The sequence below is a fragment of the Tachypleus tridentatus genome, chromosome 9 (genome assembly GCF_004210375.1).
Source record: "Tachypleus tridentatus isolate NWPU-2018 chromosome 9, ASM421037v1, whole genome shotgun sequence".
Classification (NCBI taxonomy): Eukaryota; Metazoa; Arthropoda; class Merostomata; order Xiphosura; family Limulidae; genus Tachypleus; species Tachypleus tridentatus.
This window is the reverse complement of record NC_134833.1, coordinates 81,232,426-81,254,114: the sequence shown is the minus strand read 5'-3', so window position 1 is coordinate 81,254,114 and position 21,689 is coordinate 81,232,426. Positions and strand designations below refer to the sequence as shown.

Below are 21,689 nucleotides of genomic sequence, written 5' to 3'. Positions count from 1 at the left end.
GTTATTTTTTAATATGAATGGCACCTTATATGCATATGGAATAAAGGCAGGTTAGATGCAGCTTTACCTATTTTTGGATTAGTGACCAGATAGAGCAAACAGCCAGCTCTTGCTATAACAAAGGCTCAGTTTTGTGAACCAAGTAATGTGAAAAACTTTTATAATGCATCTACAGCTGAGAGTATGGAGCATACTCATTGATATATCAAACCTTGGACTCTTCAATCTACAACTCAGCATAGTTTAGTTTTGGAAAAAGAGCAACAACAAAAGTTTAAATCTTAACTTTCTTTAAGAACCATGTTTGTTAACAGCAATACTACCATAAATAAATGAACAACAGTGATGCAGGATCTGGGGTCATTAGCATTTCTAGGTGAATAATATGGAATCTTACCTTTCTTGCTTTTTCATTAGGAAAAAGTTTGAAGCTATAGATCTGATTAGCTGTGACAAAAATATTTAATTAATTTTGTTGGTTAAGTGTTAATGGAAATATTGGAAGATAACTAGTTTTATAATTACAATAGAGTTATATTATTATACACTTCTGAGTGTATATTATACACTTATATTATTTCACTTCTGAGTGAAAGTAATCTTTTCTTGAATGAAAAAGATTAATGTGTATATACTCTTCAAAAAAAAGAAACGCAAAAGGGATATTTTTATATTTTAAATAGAAATATATGTAATAACGTTACAAGCTCAGACTGTGTGATGTTACACGTGTTAAGGCACTGATTGTCAGACCAAAATGACAATAAAAGTTGTGCACTTTGAAAACGGAGGAAAACATCGGATTTTTTGCTAAAACGCATGCGTGTCCAATAAATTTGTTTGAAAGATCTGCATGTTCTGCAAGTGCAACATGTGAAAAATCCCTATAAAAGTGACGGGTTCTCAGTTTCCATAGCTCAGTGTTAAGCCACCGACACGCAATACAGTTACGCCAAGACTGACTGAAGCACAACGCAACAACGCCATTGGTCACTTGGAAGCAGGCGAATCTCGATCAGATGTTGCCAGAGCTGTGAATGTCCACCCAAGCACCATCACATGACTATGGAATCGTCACCAACAACATGGATCAACTAGTGACCGTCCACGATCTGGCAGACCTCGTGTGACCATGCCCGCACAAGATCGCTACATCCGGTTATGTCACCTTCGGGATAGGACCACCAATGCGACGTCTACTGCCTCAACCATACCAGGGCTGTGTAGGATTTCCAATCAGACTGTACGCAACTGTCTACGAGATTCTTAGGCCCCATGTACAACCCATCATGGTGAACGTCAACGACGTTTTCAACATGACAATGCCCGTCCTCACACAGCCCGACTCACCACTGTCTTCTTGAGACACCACAACATCAACGTTCTTCCCCGGCCCTCCAGATCACCAGATTTAAACCCCATTGAACATCTTTGGGGCGAGTTGGACCGACATCTGCAACGGCAACAACCTCGACTTGCAGCAGCTTTGCAGGCTGAGTGGACAGCCATTCCACAGGATGTGATTTGTCATCTCATCGCTTCCATGGGCAGGAGATGCCAAGCAGTTATTGATGCTCACGGGGGCATACTCGTTATTGACGTTGAGTGACGTTAAACTTCACTTAGTGAGTGTGGACTTCGCCTTTGCAGACTTTGGATGTTCAGCAGCGAATGTGCAAAGTTTCACACATGTCATACAGAACTACCCGGAATAAACTTGTTAACAATTTGTCTCAAATTTTGCCTTTTGCGTTTCTTTTTTTGAAGAGTATATAATTAAGCGATAAAGCCATCAGTAAATTGAAAAGATAAAAACATTAGATGAAGTAATGGTATTTACAGTCAGACTTCCACTACATTCTAGTATTTGTGCAGAATATCATATTATTAAAACATACAAAATATTGTAAGAATTGTAGACTGTTGATTCTAATATTTTAGGGGCTCCATTCAAAAAGAGTATTTTTGAAAGAGTTGAAATGTAAATATATCAGATTTTACAAGACAGTAGTGTCCATAACACAACTAATTGAAAATTTAAATTTTCTTATTTCTGGAATAACAAGTTACAATAAAGTGAAATCTAAGACTTAGCCTATTTGTGTGAAAGTTAAAAACTACATTTACACTCCAGAGAAATATAAAATAAAAATATATTTTTTCATATTTATCTAGAAAGTAAAGATAGTTTTTTCTTGTAATCTCCATGTGAAAGATTTTTACCTTCTACATTGCTAGTAAATATAACTTATCTGTGACTTTGTCTTTTTTTCAGCCTAGGAACAAGGATGGTTAGTAGATACAGTATGTATTTCAGTTGTACTAAAATAAAATAGATTTGGGCAATATCAAGTCATACAAATGCCATTAATAAAGACACTTCTTATGTAATGCTTCTGTAGATGTTAATCATAATTGCCAGTGAAAGCTGTAACAAAAAAAAGTGGGAGTGAGAATATAAAAAATTATTGTTACATAAATAGATGCTAGCACTAGTTCCTTGTAATTGAGGAACTTAATCTTTGTTGTTTTTTTGTACCAAGGTGAAACTGCTGAAACTCATGAAAGGTGCAGAACAGGTTGGCAAGACTTTAATTTCTTCATCTTCGATCATGGCAGAAAAGAATCTAAACATCAACAATAAAGGTTCAGGTAACTTGAGTAGGATGCACAATCAGTCGGCTCCTTGCGAGAACACCACTGGGGAGAAATGGACAGGAGTTTATGTGTCAGATGGTCCAGGTCTTTTTAAATGCAGGGAACATCTTAATAAAAGAGTGAGTTACCATAAAATATAGTTATATTATACTTTATTTACCTACTATAATAGTTGTACAGTTGTTTGAGTTTAAATAAACTGTTTATATTATCACTCCATAAGTATTTCAATCTTCGGAGGGGAAAAAAAATTAAACAATGTAGATTAGTCAACTGTACTATAAAAGCAAGAAATTTGTTTGTTTATTTAAGTATGTTCAAGAGCTGGATAAAAGTTATTTAGCAATCTTTAAAAACATCCATCACAAATGTGTAACAGTATACAGCATTCTTTTCAGATGAATGACTCAGAAATGCTATCAGAAAATGTCACCTTAACTGAAACCAAACTAAGAAACACACTACTTGCTGCAAATGTAGTCACTCAGAAGGTAATTTCAAAAGAACTGTGTGATAATAATGGATCAGCTGAAAACATGTGTAGAAATCCACTTCTCTTGGCAAAGTTGTTGAAACGAAAATGGACAGTTTTGTCATTGGAACCAACTCTGAATTTGTCTTTGTCACTTTCAGGGCACATTAACAAAAAAATCTGTATGTGTAAATAACGTTATATTGCCACTTGTAAACTAGTAAAACACAGTTTTAACTTAAGAACCACCTGTTTATATTACGTTGTTGTTGAAATAAGAATCTTAGGTTCACCTAGTCTGCAAGTCAAGATTGAATTTCTTTTCTAACAACTACCTTCTTTATCCTTGTGTTTGAAAATACATTTCCAGTGACATTTTAGTTTTTCATCATAGTAAATCACATTTTTATACCTATGCATTACTTTAATACTAGTTCATTTCAACCTTGCACCTTAGTAAAAATGTACATTTAAAAACATGACTTTAATAATGCTATTATAGAAATAGTGAGTGAGGTAGATAAATTTGTATTTCCCTGTTAGTGATCAGAAATAGCAGGTAACTTTTTTGAAGTGTATGGAAATTTACTTATTCTCAAACAACAGAGTTACATGAATACATTTTAATGTAAAAAAAAAATGTGGTCAATTTGTGGTTTATAATCAACATAATATTTCACTCATATCTGCAGTTAAACATTTTAGAATCTAACCAATTCCAAAGTTGGATGGGACATCATTAATATTAATGGATTTTTTTAGTCTTGCAGTGGAAATACTTAACCAAACTTGGCTTAAAAAATTTTAGTATAATTTATATTACAACATTAAGAAAAAACATTAACATTCCATTTCATATATTCAGTCATCTTTCTTCTCTAGTCACTATTCATTATTATAAATCATAGAAAGCACTACATAAGCAGATTTATTGATGGAAAACCTCCACTTTCAAACTTGTCAGGTCAAAAATCTAAGTACAGTAAACTCTTGTTGTAACAAAGTTGTAGGGACCAAAGAGAATTGTTCGTTGAAAAGGATTTTTTTTTCATTCACTAGCCAAGTCTGGTAATGGTAGGCCCTATAACTGACGGCTGTTGCAGTACCGGTAATTGGATTAAAGACTCAGAAGTCACACGTGTGTAAACACTTAAAACACATTTAATGAAATTCAAAAGGACAATTAACAGCACTTGTCAAAAAAAAAAATAACATTCATAATATAGACATATGCAATTATAATGTACAGGATACAAACACCAGCAAGAACGTCTAACTGGAGTCACTTGAAATATTGCACAATGCTGTCCCTCTGGCACTTGGTCACAAAATGCTCCATCATGTTTAATTGAGAGATAAACTGTCCTGCGTTAGCCTGGTGTTCAAGATATCTCTGAAGCTGCAGAATGTGTTGGGATGGGGGGGTTCCTCATTGTTGTCATCTTCACTTTCACTGTCATTTTCTGGTGTCTGTTTATTTTGCACCATGGCCACAATATCACTGTCTGTCAGGGGCGCGCTAGTGATCAGATCATTATCAGCAGTCTCGTAGTCCTCTGCTGTGCCATCCACCGTAAACCCATTGTCATTCAGCCGTGTCAAGAGCTGGGCCAATGGTATGTCATCCTCGGGGTCCTCACTGTTTTCTGCGGGCTCTGGAGAGGAGAAGCCACAAGTTCTGAAGCAATTGGCTATGTCTGATTGCTTTACCAATGACCAGGCAGAGCGTAGCAGTCGCATGGCTTCAAGCACAGTCACAGTGAAAACACTTTTATTGTCTATTGAATCAATAAGATGCTGTAGCAGGAGGGTGCGGTAATGATGTTTTAGATTGGCGATGATGCCTTGGTCCATGGGCTGTGTCTTGCTTGTGGTATTGGAAGGCAGGAACACCAGCTTGATGGCCTTAAGTTCAGTGGGGTTGGAGTGGGTGGGGCAGTTGCCAATTATCATAAGGACCTTTCTTTGCTGCAGCACACACTTTCGGTCAAGTTCTCTCAGCCACTCGGTGAATAGATGTGATGTCATCCAAGCTCGCTTGTTGGCTTTGTATGGTGTTGGCAGGGTTTTGACGTCTTTGAAGCAACGCGGTTTTGCTGCCTTTCCTAAAAAAAAAGAAAGAAAATGTACATGGTTAATGTCCTGAAATTAAAAATGAAACATTTACATGTCAATAATCTGAAGAAAATCATAAAATAACAACATCTATAGAAAACACAGGAAAATATTTTTACCTGCTTTTGACACTCACCTATGACAAGTAAAGGAAGCTTTTCGGTGCCGTCCATATTGGCGCATTCCAAAACAGACAGCCGCTCCTTCGCTCGCTTCCCGCCGTGACAGGAGTCTCCCTTGATAACAAGAGACTTGTCTGGCAGAAGTTTAAAGAATAAGCCAGACTCATCTGCGTTGAAGACATCCCGTGGGCTGTAGTTTTCTAGCAGGCGTGGCAGTGTTGTTGATGTCTACTGGTTTGTTTGCTCTGGTTCTACACTACCAGACTCATCACAGATCTTACGAAATTGAATGTTGTGTCTTTTTTTGAATCGGGTTAACCACCCATCACTCATGCAAAAGTCAGTGATTCCCATTTGATCAGCAAGTTTTTTTGCCTTTGCTTGCATAACAGGCCCAGAGATAGGAACATTCTCTGATCTAGCATTTTTGAACCACAGAAGCAATGCCGCTTCTAGGTCAGAATGTTTTGCAGTTCGCATGTGTTTTCTATTGGGACAAAAGTTGTCTCGAGAAGACAATATGGCCTCTTTATTTTTCAACCATGTTGACAAAGTGTTCAGAGGCACATCAAATGCTTTTGCTATTTCTGTTTTGTTTTAACTTTTTCAACTTCTTCTATTGCTGCAATTTTAGTTTCTATCGATACAAGCTTGCGCTTCGCCATGATCAATGATTAATGATCTGTTTAATTTGACTGTGATTAGCCTTTTATAGGCCACAGCATGCAGGCTGCCTAGGCATAATCTACTCAAGCCATAATCTGAAAATTTTATATTTAAGCTAATTTTTGCTGGGAGGGCGGGTGAGTTGGGGCGGGCAGGGGTTTAAAGTGTATTGACCATAATTGTTGTAAAAACATTGCTAGGCTAATATACTACCCCAGCTGCAGTCCGCTATTTCTCAAGTGTAAGATTTTGATGGTGGCACCACACATTGTTCTTGTGGGAGACTGACTAATTGCACTTGCTAGCGGTGTGGCGTGCGTCGGCAGCGGTGACAATTAATTTAGGGAAGAAGAGAAAAATAAATATCTTCATACCTGGTTCGATACAAAGGATGTAATATTGATGCTTTTCACACCCTAGGGACTATAATTATACATCGTTACAAGCCGACACTTCGATACATGCAGTTCGGTTCAAGGGGCTTTTGTTACTATCTATTTATATGGACAGTTGGCCGGACCAGTCAACAACTTCGATACAAGTGATATATTCGGTTCTAGCGACTTCGAAACAATGAGAGTTTACTGTATGTATAATAAATTATACATTATTTATGTGCTCTGCATGAATACCATAAATTTAACAATAATATTCAATACATAAGGATTTTAGTTGCTGCTCTTGCTACAGAAGATTGTCATAATTTTACATAATCATTTCCAAAAACAGAATATAGATTTGAGAAACTATAAACAGCTTCTCCAACCTGTGATTAATTCCACTGCAGTCCTAATCAGTTTCTCTTGTAATTGTATTCTTTTTAACAGAAATAGTTTATAATTTTGCTCAGTCCAGTTGCTGTAGCTATTTTCATAGTTGGTCCCACTTCTTTTACAGCTGCCTGCAATAATAAATGTTCACACATAAAACGAATAAAACTTCATTAGTTGTATCCTCAAGGGATGACAGTTTCTTAGCAAATAAAAGATGGGCAGGATAATTCTAAAAACAATATGCAGGTATATTGTGTATTCCACATGATAAAATATCAATTCCAAAGTACCGTTTGTTTTGATTTTGAAATTCGCATATGCTACACGAGGGCTATTTGGGTTAGCTGTCCCTAATTTAGCATTGTGAGACTAGAGGGAAGGCAGCTAGTCATCACCACCCACTGCCAACTCTTGAGATACTTTTTTACCAATGAATAGTGGGATTGGCCATTACATTATAACATTCCCACAGCTGAAAGGACGAGCATGTTTAGTGTGATGGAGATTTGATTACCTTAACCACCAGGCCCAATCAAAGTATTGTTAAATAAAAGGTATACATATCAAATTTGAGAAATACTAAATACCTGAAAGGTTCTCACCTGTCATGATATGGTTAAATGAAACCAAGTAATATCTGCTATTACATATTAAGTTTAAATCTTGATCTAAACAATATCTAGTTCTACCTTTTGCTTTGTTAATCACAAATTACATTCCTATTATAATTTGTGTGCTATCACATTCCTTACCATTTATTATTAGGATTTTTAAGTTACTGTTTGATTGACTTAAATGTTTTTCATCCAAACTATCACATGGTCACATTTTATCTTACAATGTAAGTATAGGAAAGATGTTTAACAGTTTAGTAAAGGTAAACTTCTAGTTAAATTTCCTTATAGCTATAACATTTTGAAGGCTATGTAATATCAGCTGTGTTTATAACTTTAATGAAACTTCCATCATACAGCTAGTGTATTTATACAGTGAGCAACACGTTTGATAAAAGAACAAATTATGTAGAATATACTACTTTTTGTTTAAACTTAAAAAATTTGAGGTTTGTCACTGCAATTTGTACTTGGTTGTGGACTATTTGCAATGTTACTAATTAAAGTGTATTATAACAGTAAATTCGTTTGGAATACTATTTATCACATAATAATTAAACTTGTATACGATACTGGAAAAACTTTATTACGTAATGTGTACCTCAAACTATGCAAAATTTTTATACTGCATGCATGTGGATTCACAACAGGGGTCACAATTTTCCTATTTTGTGTGCATTTCCTATCCTTTATTTTTCTCCAATCAAATGTACAGAAACAAACTGTACAGCTGAATTTGCTGCACATAGTGGAGCAAAACAAAGGTGAAGAGGTCACACACAGATTCAACATTTACAGAGTATTTAGCATGTTTCTCTCTTTGGAAAAAAAAAATAAACAGAGATTACTACACAAGGCTACAAATCACTCATGGCCACTGTGCACTGTCATCCCTCCTATTTGCTGGCACTCCAAGTGAGCACTGGTGCCATGGGTAATAGGCTAGCTTAATATAAATACTTATTATTTTCTTTGTGGTCTATAAACAACTTAATGGGTAAGATCAAAAATGACATGAAATAGTAATAGGAGCCACTTTTTTTTTTTTCAAACTCAAAATATCACTTTGAACACCAGTTGATAACCTACACAATTTGAACAAAGAAATAATTGTGCTTTTGCACAGACATTTAAGTACCTATTTATTTTTATTTCATGTAGTGCATATACAAAACTAAAGCTTATGTTTTGGGCTACAACTATATTAAAATGAAGCAGATAACCAAGTCTCATCCAGAACAAACATGTGCACATTTCAACATCACATTATTCATAAGTGTTCAGTAAAATATTAGTTGGGTTTAGAAACCTTGTTATATATTTAAACATTTAATCACTAAATATTTTAGTCATGCTATCATTATTACAATACATGCATGCCATACATAACTAAATATATACTGAGGGATGAGAAAATGGTTCCAATTTCTAGAACAAACATGTTAATAGTTCTTGATGACAAGAAACCCGCTTGAAATAACAATGCATCTCAGAATGGCTGGTATGGGTATTAATACTTTTATTGATAAGGAGGGAACAATGTTTCAACCTTCCTAAATCATCTTCCGGGTTAGTGTTATAAAATCTACAGATGAATATATTTTTTTGGAAGACATTTAAGTTTTACATATGTATCATTAATGTTTACATATTAAACCTTGACTTTGCTCAGAGGGTCTTCCACAACAGTGGTATACATCCAGAAAACCTTGGAATCACTGCCCAACTCTTCTGTCACTAATGGTGGATAAAAATAAGGATTTGAAAAATAATTTAAAAAAAGGCATCATGTCGCTAAATAGGCAAGCACAACCTTGAGCAGGTAAAAGTCTGCATTTGAAATGCTATCATTATTGACAAGTGATTAGAAACAAAGATGACACATTAAAGGGATGATAATCTTGACAAAGACAGTAAACAGAAGTCGTGGAAGGGAAGAGGCTTAAATAATCACATCATAGCCTTTGGACTTAAACCATCACAAAACAAAGAAAAAAAATCTTAAAGTACCACTAAGTAAACCAGGATTACGGATACTAACAATCACTCTTCTCAGAAAAGAGAGAAATAAATATTGAGAAAAGTTCAATCCTTTGATAATAGCATAAATATAGAAAGGGCTTTCATCAAGAACATTTGTCATCAGACCAGTTAGAAATACAATTATTGTGTTTCTATTTGTATTTTGTTAAGCACACAGCTAAACTATGCTGAGTTGTAGATTGAAGAGTTCAAGGTTTGATATATCAATGAGTATGCTCCACACTCTCAGCTGTAGATGCTTTATAAAAGTTTTTCACATTACTTGGTTCACAAAACTGAGCCTTTGTTCTGCCCACCATGGTTATCAAAACCTGGTTTCTAGCACTAAGTCTGCAAACATGCCACTGTGTCACTGGAAGGCTCTTTAATGACTGTTGTTAAACAAGACTGAGCATTAAAAAAATTGAATACAAGGTTATAAAAAGTAAAGCAACACACATAAATAAACAGTTTTTATTTTGTGCAATGTTGGAAGCAGTAAATAGTGCTACCAAGAAAACAACAACAAATATTTATTTAGGTATGTTTATTTATCTTTTATTTCTTTTTATTTCCTTTTATCAGAAGTAGAATCCAGTGACTTTTACATACTAAGTTCAAGAGAAATGCCAAACAATTATTTTAGCATCTCACCTGGTTTTTCTCCCCATCACTGTACTGTTTCTGATTTTTCAAACTCTGACTTTGCATATTATTGGCAAATAGTTCTCTTTACATATCTAAACATTTCTCACTTCAAAATTAATTAAACTGCATCTTACTTCTCACTAAAAGCATTGGTTATTTGTACAAAAGAAAATGTTAGAAAAACCTGAACCTTTTGTGAGAAAAATAAGGTGTAGAAAAACATAACTATTAATGGTGTGGATTGAGGTGATGTGTTGCAAAAATATCACTGAAGTCATTCAAGGTCCTGTCCTTGGGAAACTAACACCTAAAAATAACAAAAGAAAAAGTTTCAGCAACAATATTGACATTCAAACCTTCACACTGCCAATATATATTGTTCCATCTTGACAGCAATTTGAACTTACCAATTGACTGTTTGGCACCACCTTGTTTAATAATGCTTGGATGATTACCTCCCATGCATTGATGCCTAAAACTGTTATTAGAAGTAAAAAACTGGCAACTTAAAAACCTAGAAATAAAAATTGTAAAATGAATAAAAGTAAGTAAACAAGGCTGGACGTACTGTAGACATTATTTTCTCAAACTAAAAACTTATATTTTGGCTCTGTGCTGTTACGTAGAATTACACTGCAATAATAATAATAAACATAACTAGTAGCTAGCTGATACAGTTTCATTTCTTGTATAATATAGGGACTGGTTCCCTAGATACATTGACTGTACAGTGCACAAAACATTTAGTATCTCAATGTTACATTCATCTAATGTTCATCTATTACTGAATTTCTTTTTCACCCTGTACTTAAGCTTTTAAAAGGAACACCAGATATTTAAAAGTTACCATTAAGGGTAATGATATCATAAATGTAAGAATTGTGTGTTTTTAGCTTATGTAAAACACAAACAAATTGACTTTTCAATACCCCTATAACACTCATGACATCTTATTTTGTATTCTACAAAAGGTTTGGATACAACAGACCAAGCAGTTTTTGTTGCAGGCTAGCAAGAAAATAGTAACATTAAAAACAGGCCATTTTCAGTAGATTTTTCTTTTCTTTGCAAGTCTATCATGCACGATTTTTATTTTATATGTCTACAGCCAACAAAAAAGGTTTGTGTTGTTTGAGCTCATCTTTACTGTTTAAGGTGCTTTTTCCCTGAACATTCCCATTAGTATTATTGTGCAATTCCTTGCATTCCCTATTATGAACCACTATCATACTTTATGATAGAGTAATATATAAAAATGTTTGATTGTACACACTGCCCTTCTCGCACTTAAAATAGTTAATCATTTAGAGTGAAATAAATGGACTTCAAGTTACATATATAACTAAACTGATGGGACTTGCATATTCAAACACAACAGTTTCTCAGAACTTCCTTCTCAGGAACTGGAGTTTGATTTAGTGAAATAGGATCAAATGAGTATACCAGTAACTTAAGGACATTACATTCATACCAAGTGGGTGAAAAAAACTTAATAATCCTACAGATATGACAGACAAACTACTGCAAAAATAACCATGTATGTTGGAAACAATTTATTTGTCAACAAATGAAATTTTGTCCAAGTTTTAAGCAAATTTCAGTATTTTTTTCAAGACAAACTTCATGTTCACTGAGCAAGAATTCCATTTAATTGAATACATGCTACTTAAACATTGTACTACTAACACAAAAAAAAGTTTAAATATGGAATCACTACTACATGACACATTTATTACATTGTGATGCCACATAGCTCCTTAGTTATGAATTATTGAACTTGCATTTTTAACCTCAATTATATCCATTCAGTGAGATCATTTTAAAAATTATTTCACACCCATAAATTATTTCTAAATATTAAAAGTATAAATATGCATTTTGACATCAATATTCCGGAAGCATACAGAGAAATCTAATAAACAACCTTATTTGGTTCATCACAATGTTTAGGACAAAACAAGATATACTAAATCCTTCATACTGTTGTAATTATTTGAATGCATTACTTGTATTAAAACTTAACAATAAAGAATGAATTCCTTTCAACACAAAAGTTGCTTCAAAGGTTAGATATTATCTTATATCCATTCAAATGTGTAAATTTAAAAAAAAACATGATTAGGTTTAAATAGAAACAAGTTTATTACTTACTATAAATATATACCTACCTCATTGTCCTTCACCAGTTTACATTATTAGTTTAGAACCCATGACAGCAAATTCTATCATAAAGAAAACTGTTTGTTGAAATATAAATGTTTAGTAAAATCTACTAATGTATTACATTTAGAATATTAATTTCAACAACCTGTGTATTTCAGAATGTGTATATATATTTATATTTAACAATATATTACAAAAACATATTCCATTTTTTACAGTTTAATTAAAATAACTTAAGTAACTTACTATATTTAATAATAACTGAAATCAGTGTTGGCTTAATTATCTAGAACTTACATTATAAAATCTGCAAAAGATGTTCACACATACATGAAGTTAATATGCAGAATAGCTTTAAACAAATAACAACCATGTAAAGATTTTAACTAACAACTTGATGGTATAACTCGGGCTTTGTTTGTTTGTTTCTGCCAACTGTAACTTCTTTAAACTTCACACCTGAAACAGTAAGGCTTCTCTAACTATTATATATAAATACAATGTAATTACTGGAGATTTTACAAAACTTAACCCTTTCCAAATTACTTCCTTAAGTTTGTTAGAATTTCTTTTTAATAATATTTAAACTTGATGGCCTATTTGCAAGTTTAAATTACACATGACAGTTTTATTTGCTTTGATTTTGACTACTAAACTTATTAACTGAGACTATAACTAGTGATAATTGAAATACTCAACAAAGTTTAATCATAATTCAATTTTGAAACGTTTTGATGCATAAAATCCAATCTTTAACTCTAAGGCAGGGGTTCCCAACTGGTGGGTCGCGAAGCCTTGGCAGGGGAGTCGTAGCCTTGTTAGAAGTAGCTTGGGATAACATTAATTTTATTTCATCAATTACATTTTCATGTCGCGAGTAGCAAAAGGTTGGGAACTCCTGCTCTAAGGTATGCAATGAAAACAATATATTTTAACCAAGTTTTTATTCTCTTAGCTTGAAGTATTCTTTTATATAGTTCAGTATCTGGTGCTTTGCAAGTGTTTAAAACACCAAGATCACTCCCTCATTTTTACACATACAGACAGAAGCAACCATTAGAAGAATTCAACGTATGGCATGACATAGTGGTTAGGTATGAGATAGTGTTGTGTAAAATTAAAGCTGGAAAACATTAGCTCAATTATATGCAAATTTTATTAAGAATTAACCTCTAGGTTATCTATAGTGTTTTATTAGATATAAAAGGTGTATAATGACCATAATTAAGTATATCATTTAAATGCCAATATTGTTGTTTCTAGAAGGGTTCTATCATACTTTGTCCATCTTTAAGGAAGAACCATTACACAAGGTCCATAAAAATTATTCATCTACAAATAAAACAATAAACAAGAACCAAAAATGAAGAAATTTTGCACAATTGTATCTACTTATGTCAAGTTTCTCACTACTATGTAACAGGTCACTCCCATTAATATAAAAGATGTCCTTATAGAAGAAAACCTAGCAAGCAAAGTGGTTTAATGTTGCAATCTGAGTAATATATTTCAAAGTCTAGTTTGTTTGAATAAGGATTCAATTGTTTTGCTAACTAGCAAAGTTCCAACTTTTTAATACTGTCCAGTATTGTTCAAGAGCACAACTCACACACACCATTCCAGTGATAATGGTTAAGGAGGTAGTATTTTATTACCTGTACTGTTCCAACAACAATTTAAAAATAAAACATGGCTCAAAGTTGAGCTTCCTTCAACAAATGCCTTTACAATTATACCCTTCATAACCACATATTATCTGTTTTGATATTCTGCATATAACTATCCCAGTTTTCAGTCAGAATCCAGTTAATATGCATTTTCCTAATCTTTCAAAAAGACATTCATTTAATTTTTCTTGCAAAATATTCTTCGAAAATCTGCACATAGTTTAATTCAAATATGAAATGAATTTTAAAAATGGCAAATATTACAGAGAAGCTGATGGAACAAAGGGTAGAAAAGTTGACAGTTTGGTTAAAATTAAAGTGGGAATGGATGAAGAAAAAACTGGAAATTGCATTTCTTATTGGGCTCATGTGTTAAACTTTGCACAGAATTACTGAAGGATGATCTGCACTATCTGCCCATAATTTTGAAATGCTAGACTAGAAGGAATGCAGTTAGTCTATGCCACCCACTAACAACTCCTGGACTACTTTTGTCGTATACAAGTAGAAAGTTTTGGCAGCTACCCTTATAACACAGCCATTACACTAAAGTGCAGAATACAGTTTCTTTTTCTTTTTAGCAGTAATACATCTTAAACCAAATAAATTCAGATCCACAGTTTCATTCATTAACAACTGGACCACATTCAACCCTTATTTCTGGGAATCAGCCACATGCAGTGAAGTCAAAACTAAAATAATTCATTTAAAAGATTATTTACATGGAAAAGCTTTATAAACAATATGCAGCAAACTTATAAACTATACTTTAAAGACTTTCTCCCCAGTTTTGATACATGAAACTACTAAAAAGCACATATCACTGTTAAATGACTAAACCAAATTCGGGTAATTTACTGTCAAATTCACATGCTTCATGTATTAAAATATATTTGCAAAAAAGACAGAAAAATACACTATAGCTTTTAATTTTCAAAATTTTTCTAGTTGCCCTATCTCATCCCTGTTAAACTTGCAACCAAAGAGTTATATGTTAGTTGAAAATAAACTGGTCCCCACTTAAATTTATTGGCTTTTGAATAATGTAATGCGTGTGTGTGACACATACGGTGGAAGTGCACGTGGTTTATTAAAAACAGCTTTACATATTTCACAAGGGGAGTTAAAAAAATATTTACAAAAATTAAATCCTTTAACCTAATACTTTTTAGTTTATCCTTGTAAATACTTTTACTTGTAAAAACCATAAATCCAATTAGAATATATTGTAAGGTGCTATACTTTCTTTTAAACAGTGAATTCTATATAAAAATATTCAAAATTTCCTTTGCTGGAGTAACTTCTTACGTTCAAGGTCATATGAAAAATTAATGTTCCTGTTATTGATATTATATAAACTCAAACACTGAAAATTCCTTAGCTGAATGAACAGTAAATAACAGAATGCTAAGTCCTTTTCAACAGTGAGGATTTGTGTGTTAACCACAAAAGAAACTGAGAAAATGAACTAAATTATTCATTATGTTAATAAAAATATATTTTACTTGCCTATAAAACACAGTGTCCATATTACCTAAATAATGGTAATAACTTTTTTGAAAGAACTGTTTTTTGTTGATATAGTGTTTATGAATAACCATTTATGAAATAAAATCAGAGTGTCAAAAGCTTTTTTTTAAAGTGGTTATTTCACCCAAATTTTAAGGGTTTCAGAATAGCATTAGCAACAAAACTAAGCTTCCTTGAAGGAAAAGCATCTGCATAAATGTGGAAAATAGAACCCTGTCCTTTTAAGACAGAGTTATACAACTTTCACATCATAAAAAAAATTAAAGAAGCTCAATATTGTCAAATACAAGATCCTGGTAACAAAGTAACAATGAAGAAGTGTTGGGGAACCAAAAGCACTTGACACTCTACATGTAACTGCCTACACAAGTTACAAGGTCTTTAAAACTTATACTTAACATTTATAAATATATCAGCACTACTTATTCATATACTACGTACCACCCAAAAATTCAATATATTAACTGTTAAATCTACCAAACTGAAACATTCTGCCGGAATTCCTTCTACACTAATTTTAATTAACATTAAGAATAATTGTGGAATGCAAGCTGAAAATTGCACTGATTCTTTTTTAATCACATTTAAGTATATTTATTTAATGAATCAGTAAGCCTAAAAATTAAGACAGGTATACAGTTAGCTAGATTCAGTTTGATACTTGGTTGGATTCTTCAAGTCCATTGTATCAAACTCAATTCCACGATCCTCTTTTAGTGAGGCTAGGAGCACCTGTATACTATTGCATGCACCCAGAAGAGCCTTTTGTTCCATATTATTCATCACACTGCACATCCAAAGACAAAATCCTAAACCTATGGATAGCACTATTCTTGAAAATATCATGACTGCATTCAGTCCATAGGGAAGGTTGAATGGAGTACTGAGCAATAGTAGGCATAACAGGAAACAAGACAACATGAAGTAGAAGATGCAATTTTTCCTGAGACATACAAGACTAGCATTAAGAAGGTAGCCAGCTTCTTCTAGAACAGTAATTCGAGCAGCATTATTCACTTCAGGCTCCTCAACTAAAAAAGGAAATTTCAGAAGTTACAGTCAAAATGTGACACAGAAATAAAAAAATTCAAAATACTAAGTACAAATAAATGAAGTATATTAATCATTATTAAGTGTACATATGTATCTTTTGTTTCCCAATGACTGCACAATTATATAATGATGCAATATTTATAAACTGCTATTCTCAAGTTATTTATATAAACTTCAGTCTTGTAATTTAATCATAACTGACAGTTTTCAGCTTAGCTATTCATGAACCTAAGGTAACAATGTGTTATGATGTACAGACTGACAAGTCATTATAATAAACAAAATACCATAATATTAAGTACATGGATTTAATACATTATTAGTTTGATTACTTTATTAAACAAATTTCATTACATTAAAGAGCATAAAAGAAAAACTTTCACAAAAATCATCAGTAACTTACTGTAATATTAGACCCACATTTTAAATTGCTCTTTGTTGAATGTAACTGATTACGAACAATGCATCTTGTTTCAAATTGAAGATTTTTGCATCGGCAAATCTGAAACCGTTTATTGATAAATATTTTAGCTTCATAAAATTACAAATTGTTGATTCCTTAGTGACTCATCTATTTACTGGATGGAAATTTTTTGCCCTTCTTAAAATATGCATTTCTAATGATAGGATGATACATAGCTTGAGCTAAAAAACAAATATAAGAAAGTTTTGTTGAAGAAGCTTCTATGGAATTTCAAACTCTGCTTTAGTTAATTCATTAATAATAACCCATGATCACCTTTTATACGTTATTTTATTTTTTGTCTCACAGTGTTTTTGACTAAAAATGAAATATTTGATATTTTATGCTGTGGATTATAACCTGACACCAGTTAGGGCAATCTTTTACGTTTTTTGAAAGATATGTAGCAACAACATAAATATATATAAAAGGATTATCTTTAGTTATTAAAAGCTTATTTTTTTAATGTGAAGAAACTTTTGTTTTAAATTTAGAATATTACAGAGTAGCCTGCCAAGAGTAAAAGTTAGGTTTTGGTATGACATGAAACTTAAGGTTTGTTACGTTCAGTTGCATGTGAAAAAGAAGCTAATGAAATAAATATTTACAATTATCAAGAAAAATTAAACCTAAACATACATTTCATCAAGACAGCATCAGCTGAACAGAACTAACATAACCAAAAATGAAGTGATATACTGTAGTCTAACCCACAATAAGGTTTTAAAAGACAGACTTCCATTATTTTATCTATAACAGCTGTATGAATGTTATGACTTTTTGTCATGAGAATTTAAAAAAATGTTCTTTCATACTGCATTAAGGTTAGCAAGATAAAGTGTATAAACTGGATATAAATTGTAACATGTTGACTTTGCCACATAAGTGAAATAAGAGGATAAAAAACTTATGAGTAGATGCCTGAAGAAGTAACTGTACACTCAAAGCTACAAGCACATGAAAATTACAGTATTTTAAAACCTATATCCTTTGATAATTATTTTCCAGTTTTGTTTATCAGGATAACAAACCAATGACTAATTTAATTATTACTAGGCCATTCCTTTTTATGAAAAGTTACTGATTTATAATAAAACTTCTCTCTCATAGAAGCCATGATTAATTATTACTTTTATATCTTTAAGAAACACCATACTCACAGAAAGCTGATTTAGTGACAAGTAGTTTTACAACCACAGCTTCATGATCAGAGTAAGAAACTGTTCCATCAGGAATTTTTTCCAGAGGTGTTTCACAAGAGAAGCATTTAGTTTCTACACCTAAAATAGAATTTTACTGTAATATTGTTCTTTTAAATAAGTACATTTTCATAACCAGTCTGAATTAACTGTGAATGTAGAAATGATTATATAACTTTTTTTTTTAACACAAGGAAAGTAGTAAGTAAAATACATATACTTACTTATTAACATTTGTTATTTATTATTATTATAACCTGTACAATTACAGATTTTGTTTAGGGTATACTCTTATTTACAATACTGCTTACCACTACATTTAATATTGCATTTAACATAACTGCATCAGTGTCCCTTAACTCTCTCACTAAAGAGGTAGGCCAATTCAGCCAAGTTCGTAACCCTAAACTGACCCTTAGTTTCCATACTATAATTCTAATATGTTTTGTGTATTTGCACAACATTTCACCTTTTAATGAAGTAATTTTATTAAATGTTTCTGGAAGAATATATGGGGTCAAAGTTCTAACTGCTCAGAGCACTAAGTGATTTTCATGTTAAGATGATAAATATTTTTCTTTATCTACAAACTGTCTAATTTTATTTGCATAACCACCTACACAAATATACTTTTCTTCAGAAAAAAAGATATTTTATCTGTTTTTTATCTCCCTGAAGTTTCTAGTATTGATTTAATTTGTTTCCACTAAAGGTTCATTGTTTTATTGCCCTTTGAACCATTTCTAACAAATAACCCTGTCACACAAGTTATAAATCACTCAGAGAACATGTAACTCACCTTCTCAAATTGAATTATGTAATGCACAAGCTTCTTGGCATGCATAACTTGTAAATAATTTCTTTTTATTCCTTTATCTTACTTAATCTAACCTAACAACTTCCTTATTTTTATATTTTAGTTACTTTTATTATTATTATAATAAATAAAGAATACACATGTAAACAGGAAATATAGTACTTACCTGGGTCTTTTTTCTTTTTTAGCTGTTGACTACAATGAAACTCAAGCCTACTTTTTCATACTTATACTACTACATTAAATTTTGTATTTAATTAAATAATGCACTTAAGACACCTGAATAACAACACACAAAAAGCACAAAATGCCTTATAATTATTATAATTTTTCTGAATCTCACACTATGAGATAAGTCTTGCAAAACCTGGGAAAGCTAGCCAATATGATTCCTGTTAAAATAAATTTGAAACTGAACTAGAAAACAGACAATTTGTTTTACAGAAACAGTCATAATGTAATGTAATTTGATAAACTAAAACTATGTCTTTCTACCAGCATTAAATAACATAGCATAAAACGTAAGAAAGAACTATTGGCAATTTGTAAAATAGAGGATATAGGAGGTGGGTGTGGCATGGGTCTGATTTTCTAACTTGTGACTTAATGAATAAAATTAAAGATTTTAAAAATTATGCTTTGCCTGAGTAATGTTTATATTATAATTAGTAAATGATATTTAATTCCATATTTCTCAGAGGGGTGATAAATAAATTGGTGAAGAAGAAAGATCTGGAAAGCAAATGTCAATTCTCATATTAGAGAAAATTGAGAATTTTAAAAATATTTCCTTATAAAATTAAGAATTTGGATAATATTAAAATCTGCCTTATTAAAATATGTTTTGATACTAAGTTTATTCATTTAGGTTGATAAAAAGTAGTTAAAATATTGAATGTAGCTTCAAGCTTTACAAGATTATTTAACATCTACATCAAAGTTCTTAATCATTTTTAGAACCTTCACATAAAGCCATGAGAAGGATTAGTTATTGTGCCATCATTCCTAACTTGGGAATAAACCTTGAAGAAAGGCAGTTAATCTATAGCACTTAATGCTAACCCTTGGTCAACAACTCTCATCTGACCAGACACAGTTGTTTTTGTGTTTGACTATCACCTTTATAGCATGTTCAAGTCCCTGAGGTACAAGTAAATTTTTGTGGCTATGAATTCTTGGACTTTGTTTTGTTGTTGTTCTCAGTCAGATACACTAACCAATAGACCATGCCTTAATAAAATGGCATTAACTTATCAAAACAACTGGAAATTTTCTTCATAACAATAACCATACACAATATAATTGAAAAGTGTCAGTTTGTTTCTAAGATGTCAAATATAACTTCACAAAACTTGAACTTATTTTCTTTCCTTTCAGTGTAGGCTTCTCAAAACTGTGCACATATAACAATGGATAATTTCTTGGCTTTATTTGATAAAATAAAAAATTACCTTTCCCATGTTTAAGAAAAACATAGTCAATCCGTATGCCCTGTGGAGCATCACTTAATTCCTGTTTGGATGTGTAAGTATTCCTTGGGTGGCCACAAGTTGCAATACAGACCTTGGAATCCTGTTTTAAAAAAATCATGAAAAACAATTTTAAACTTTATCTATTGTACTGTTGAAATAATTTAAAATATCATGAGAGTTATAAATGAACAATAGCTCTTCTACCTGTATTCAAATTATCAGCTAACTGGTCTGGCAACACCATTGGACATAACGTTGATAAACATTCCCAGGTAAAATTATTACACAATCATAAGTTGTACAGATTAATAAAAGTATCAGTTTTACTGAAAACTTTAATATCGTTGGAAAGTAAGATAATTTACTCCTTTTTGCCATGAATATCATTTATATCTAAGACCAACATCTACTTACTATTTCTACTCTTTCCCCCACACATAAGACAAAAACAATTTTAAACAATTATATGACCTGTTCAACAATGCATGCAGGATCTTAGATAGTACTTAGCATTACATGTAGAATCTTATCAAAAAGTTTCAAAAGATATCACATATAAAAGTGTTTCAACCCACAAGAACAGTTATAAAACATTTCACCTTCATGTTAACAACTACTTATACCATTCATAATCACTGGAATCCATGTACTGCACCATAATAGTTATTTATACATTTTTCCTATTACAATATTCAATGTAAAGAACTGATGCAATGAAGGTAAACTCACTCATTTGCTACAAAGTGATAGACCTCAGCAGTAATAAGTGGAATTAATTGCAATGTTGATGGTATTTTTTCAGCACTAGATCACATGATTGTCACCAATATCCCTTTACTAATAGCACAATTATTCGTACTATTATTCTCATCTTAATTACGTGTATTATTATTTTCATGTTGTTTCCACAACTGAATTCTCCAGTCATGGTCAGGTGTTATTTTAGACATTTTTGTATGTCTCACAACACACAGTTTTTGTGGAATTACCATGATATCCCTTTACTGATTTCCTTCTCACAAAAGAAATACTTAAAATTGCATAAAACTTAGAATTAAATACTGCAGTTTCTATTTTTTTTAAATGTACTATTTGACTTAATATCTAACATTTTTTAGGTTTTTAAATTTTTTAAAAAAAACTGTTTTTAAACACTTTAAGGAAAACATATTAAAAATACTTCATTTTATGTTTGAATTTAAATTATTTTTATTGTTCAACAGAAATTTCCATTT

At 32.0% G+C, this 21,689-nt stretch overlaps 2 protein-coding genes across 10 annotated transcripts in view; one reads left to right on the top strand and one right to left on the bottom strand.

Moving 5' to 3' along the window:
• Window positions 1–19,975, top strand: part of Nadsyn (NAD synthetase) — a 71,421-nt gene extending 51,446 nt beyond the window's left edge. For 3 of the 5 annotated variants that reach the window (XM_076455344.1, XM_076455343.1, XM_076455345.1), the window contains exons 20-21: window positions 2,544–2,777; window positions 3,057–3,703. In XM_076455344.1, coding sequence (XP_076311459.1) covers window positions 2,544–2,777; window positions 3,057–3,326 — 504 coding nt within the window. In that variant the 3' untranslated portion in view covers window positions 3,327–3,703. Of the gene's footprint in view, window positions 1–2,275; window positions 2,312–2,543; window positions 2,778–3,056; window positions 3,704–19,939 lie in introns of those variants that run through there. The other 2 variants (XM_076455346.1, XM_076455347.1) reach the window with 2 other exon arrangements.
• Window positions 11,627–21,689, bottom strand: part of nSMase (neutral sphingomyelinase) — a 41,197-nt gene continuing 31,134 nt past the window's right edge. For 4 of the 5 annotated variants that reach the window (XM_076455350.1, XM_076455348.1, XM_076455352.1 and 1 more), the window contains 3 exons: window positions 20,434–20,554; window positions 18,127–18,246; window positions 11,627–16,481 (listed from right to left, as the gene is read on the bottom strand). In XM_076455350.1, coding sequence (XP_076311465.1) covers window positions 16,090–16,481; window positions 18,127–18,246; window positions 20,434–20,554 — 633 coding nt within the window. In that variant the 3' untranslated portion in view covers window positions 11,627–16,089. The remainder of the gene's footprint in view (window positions 16,482–18,126; window positions 18,247–20,433; window positions 20,555–21,689) is intronic. The other variant, XM_076455349.1, reaches the window with a different exon arrangement.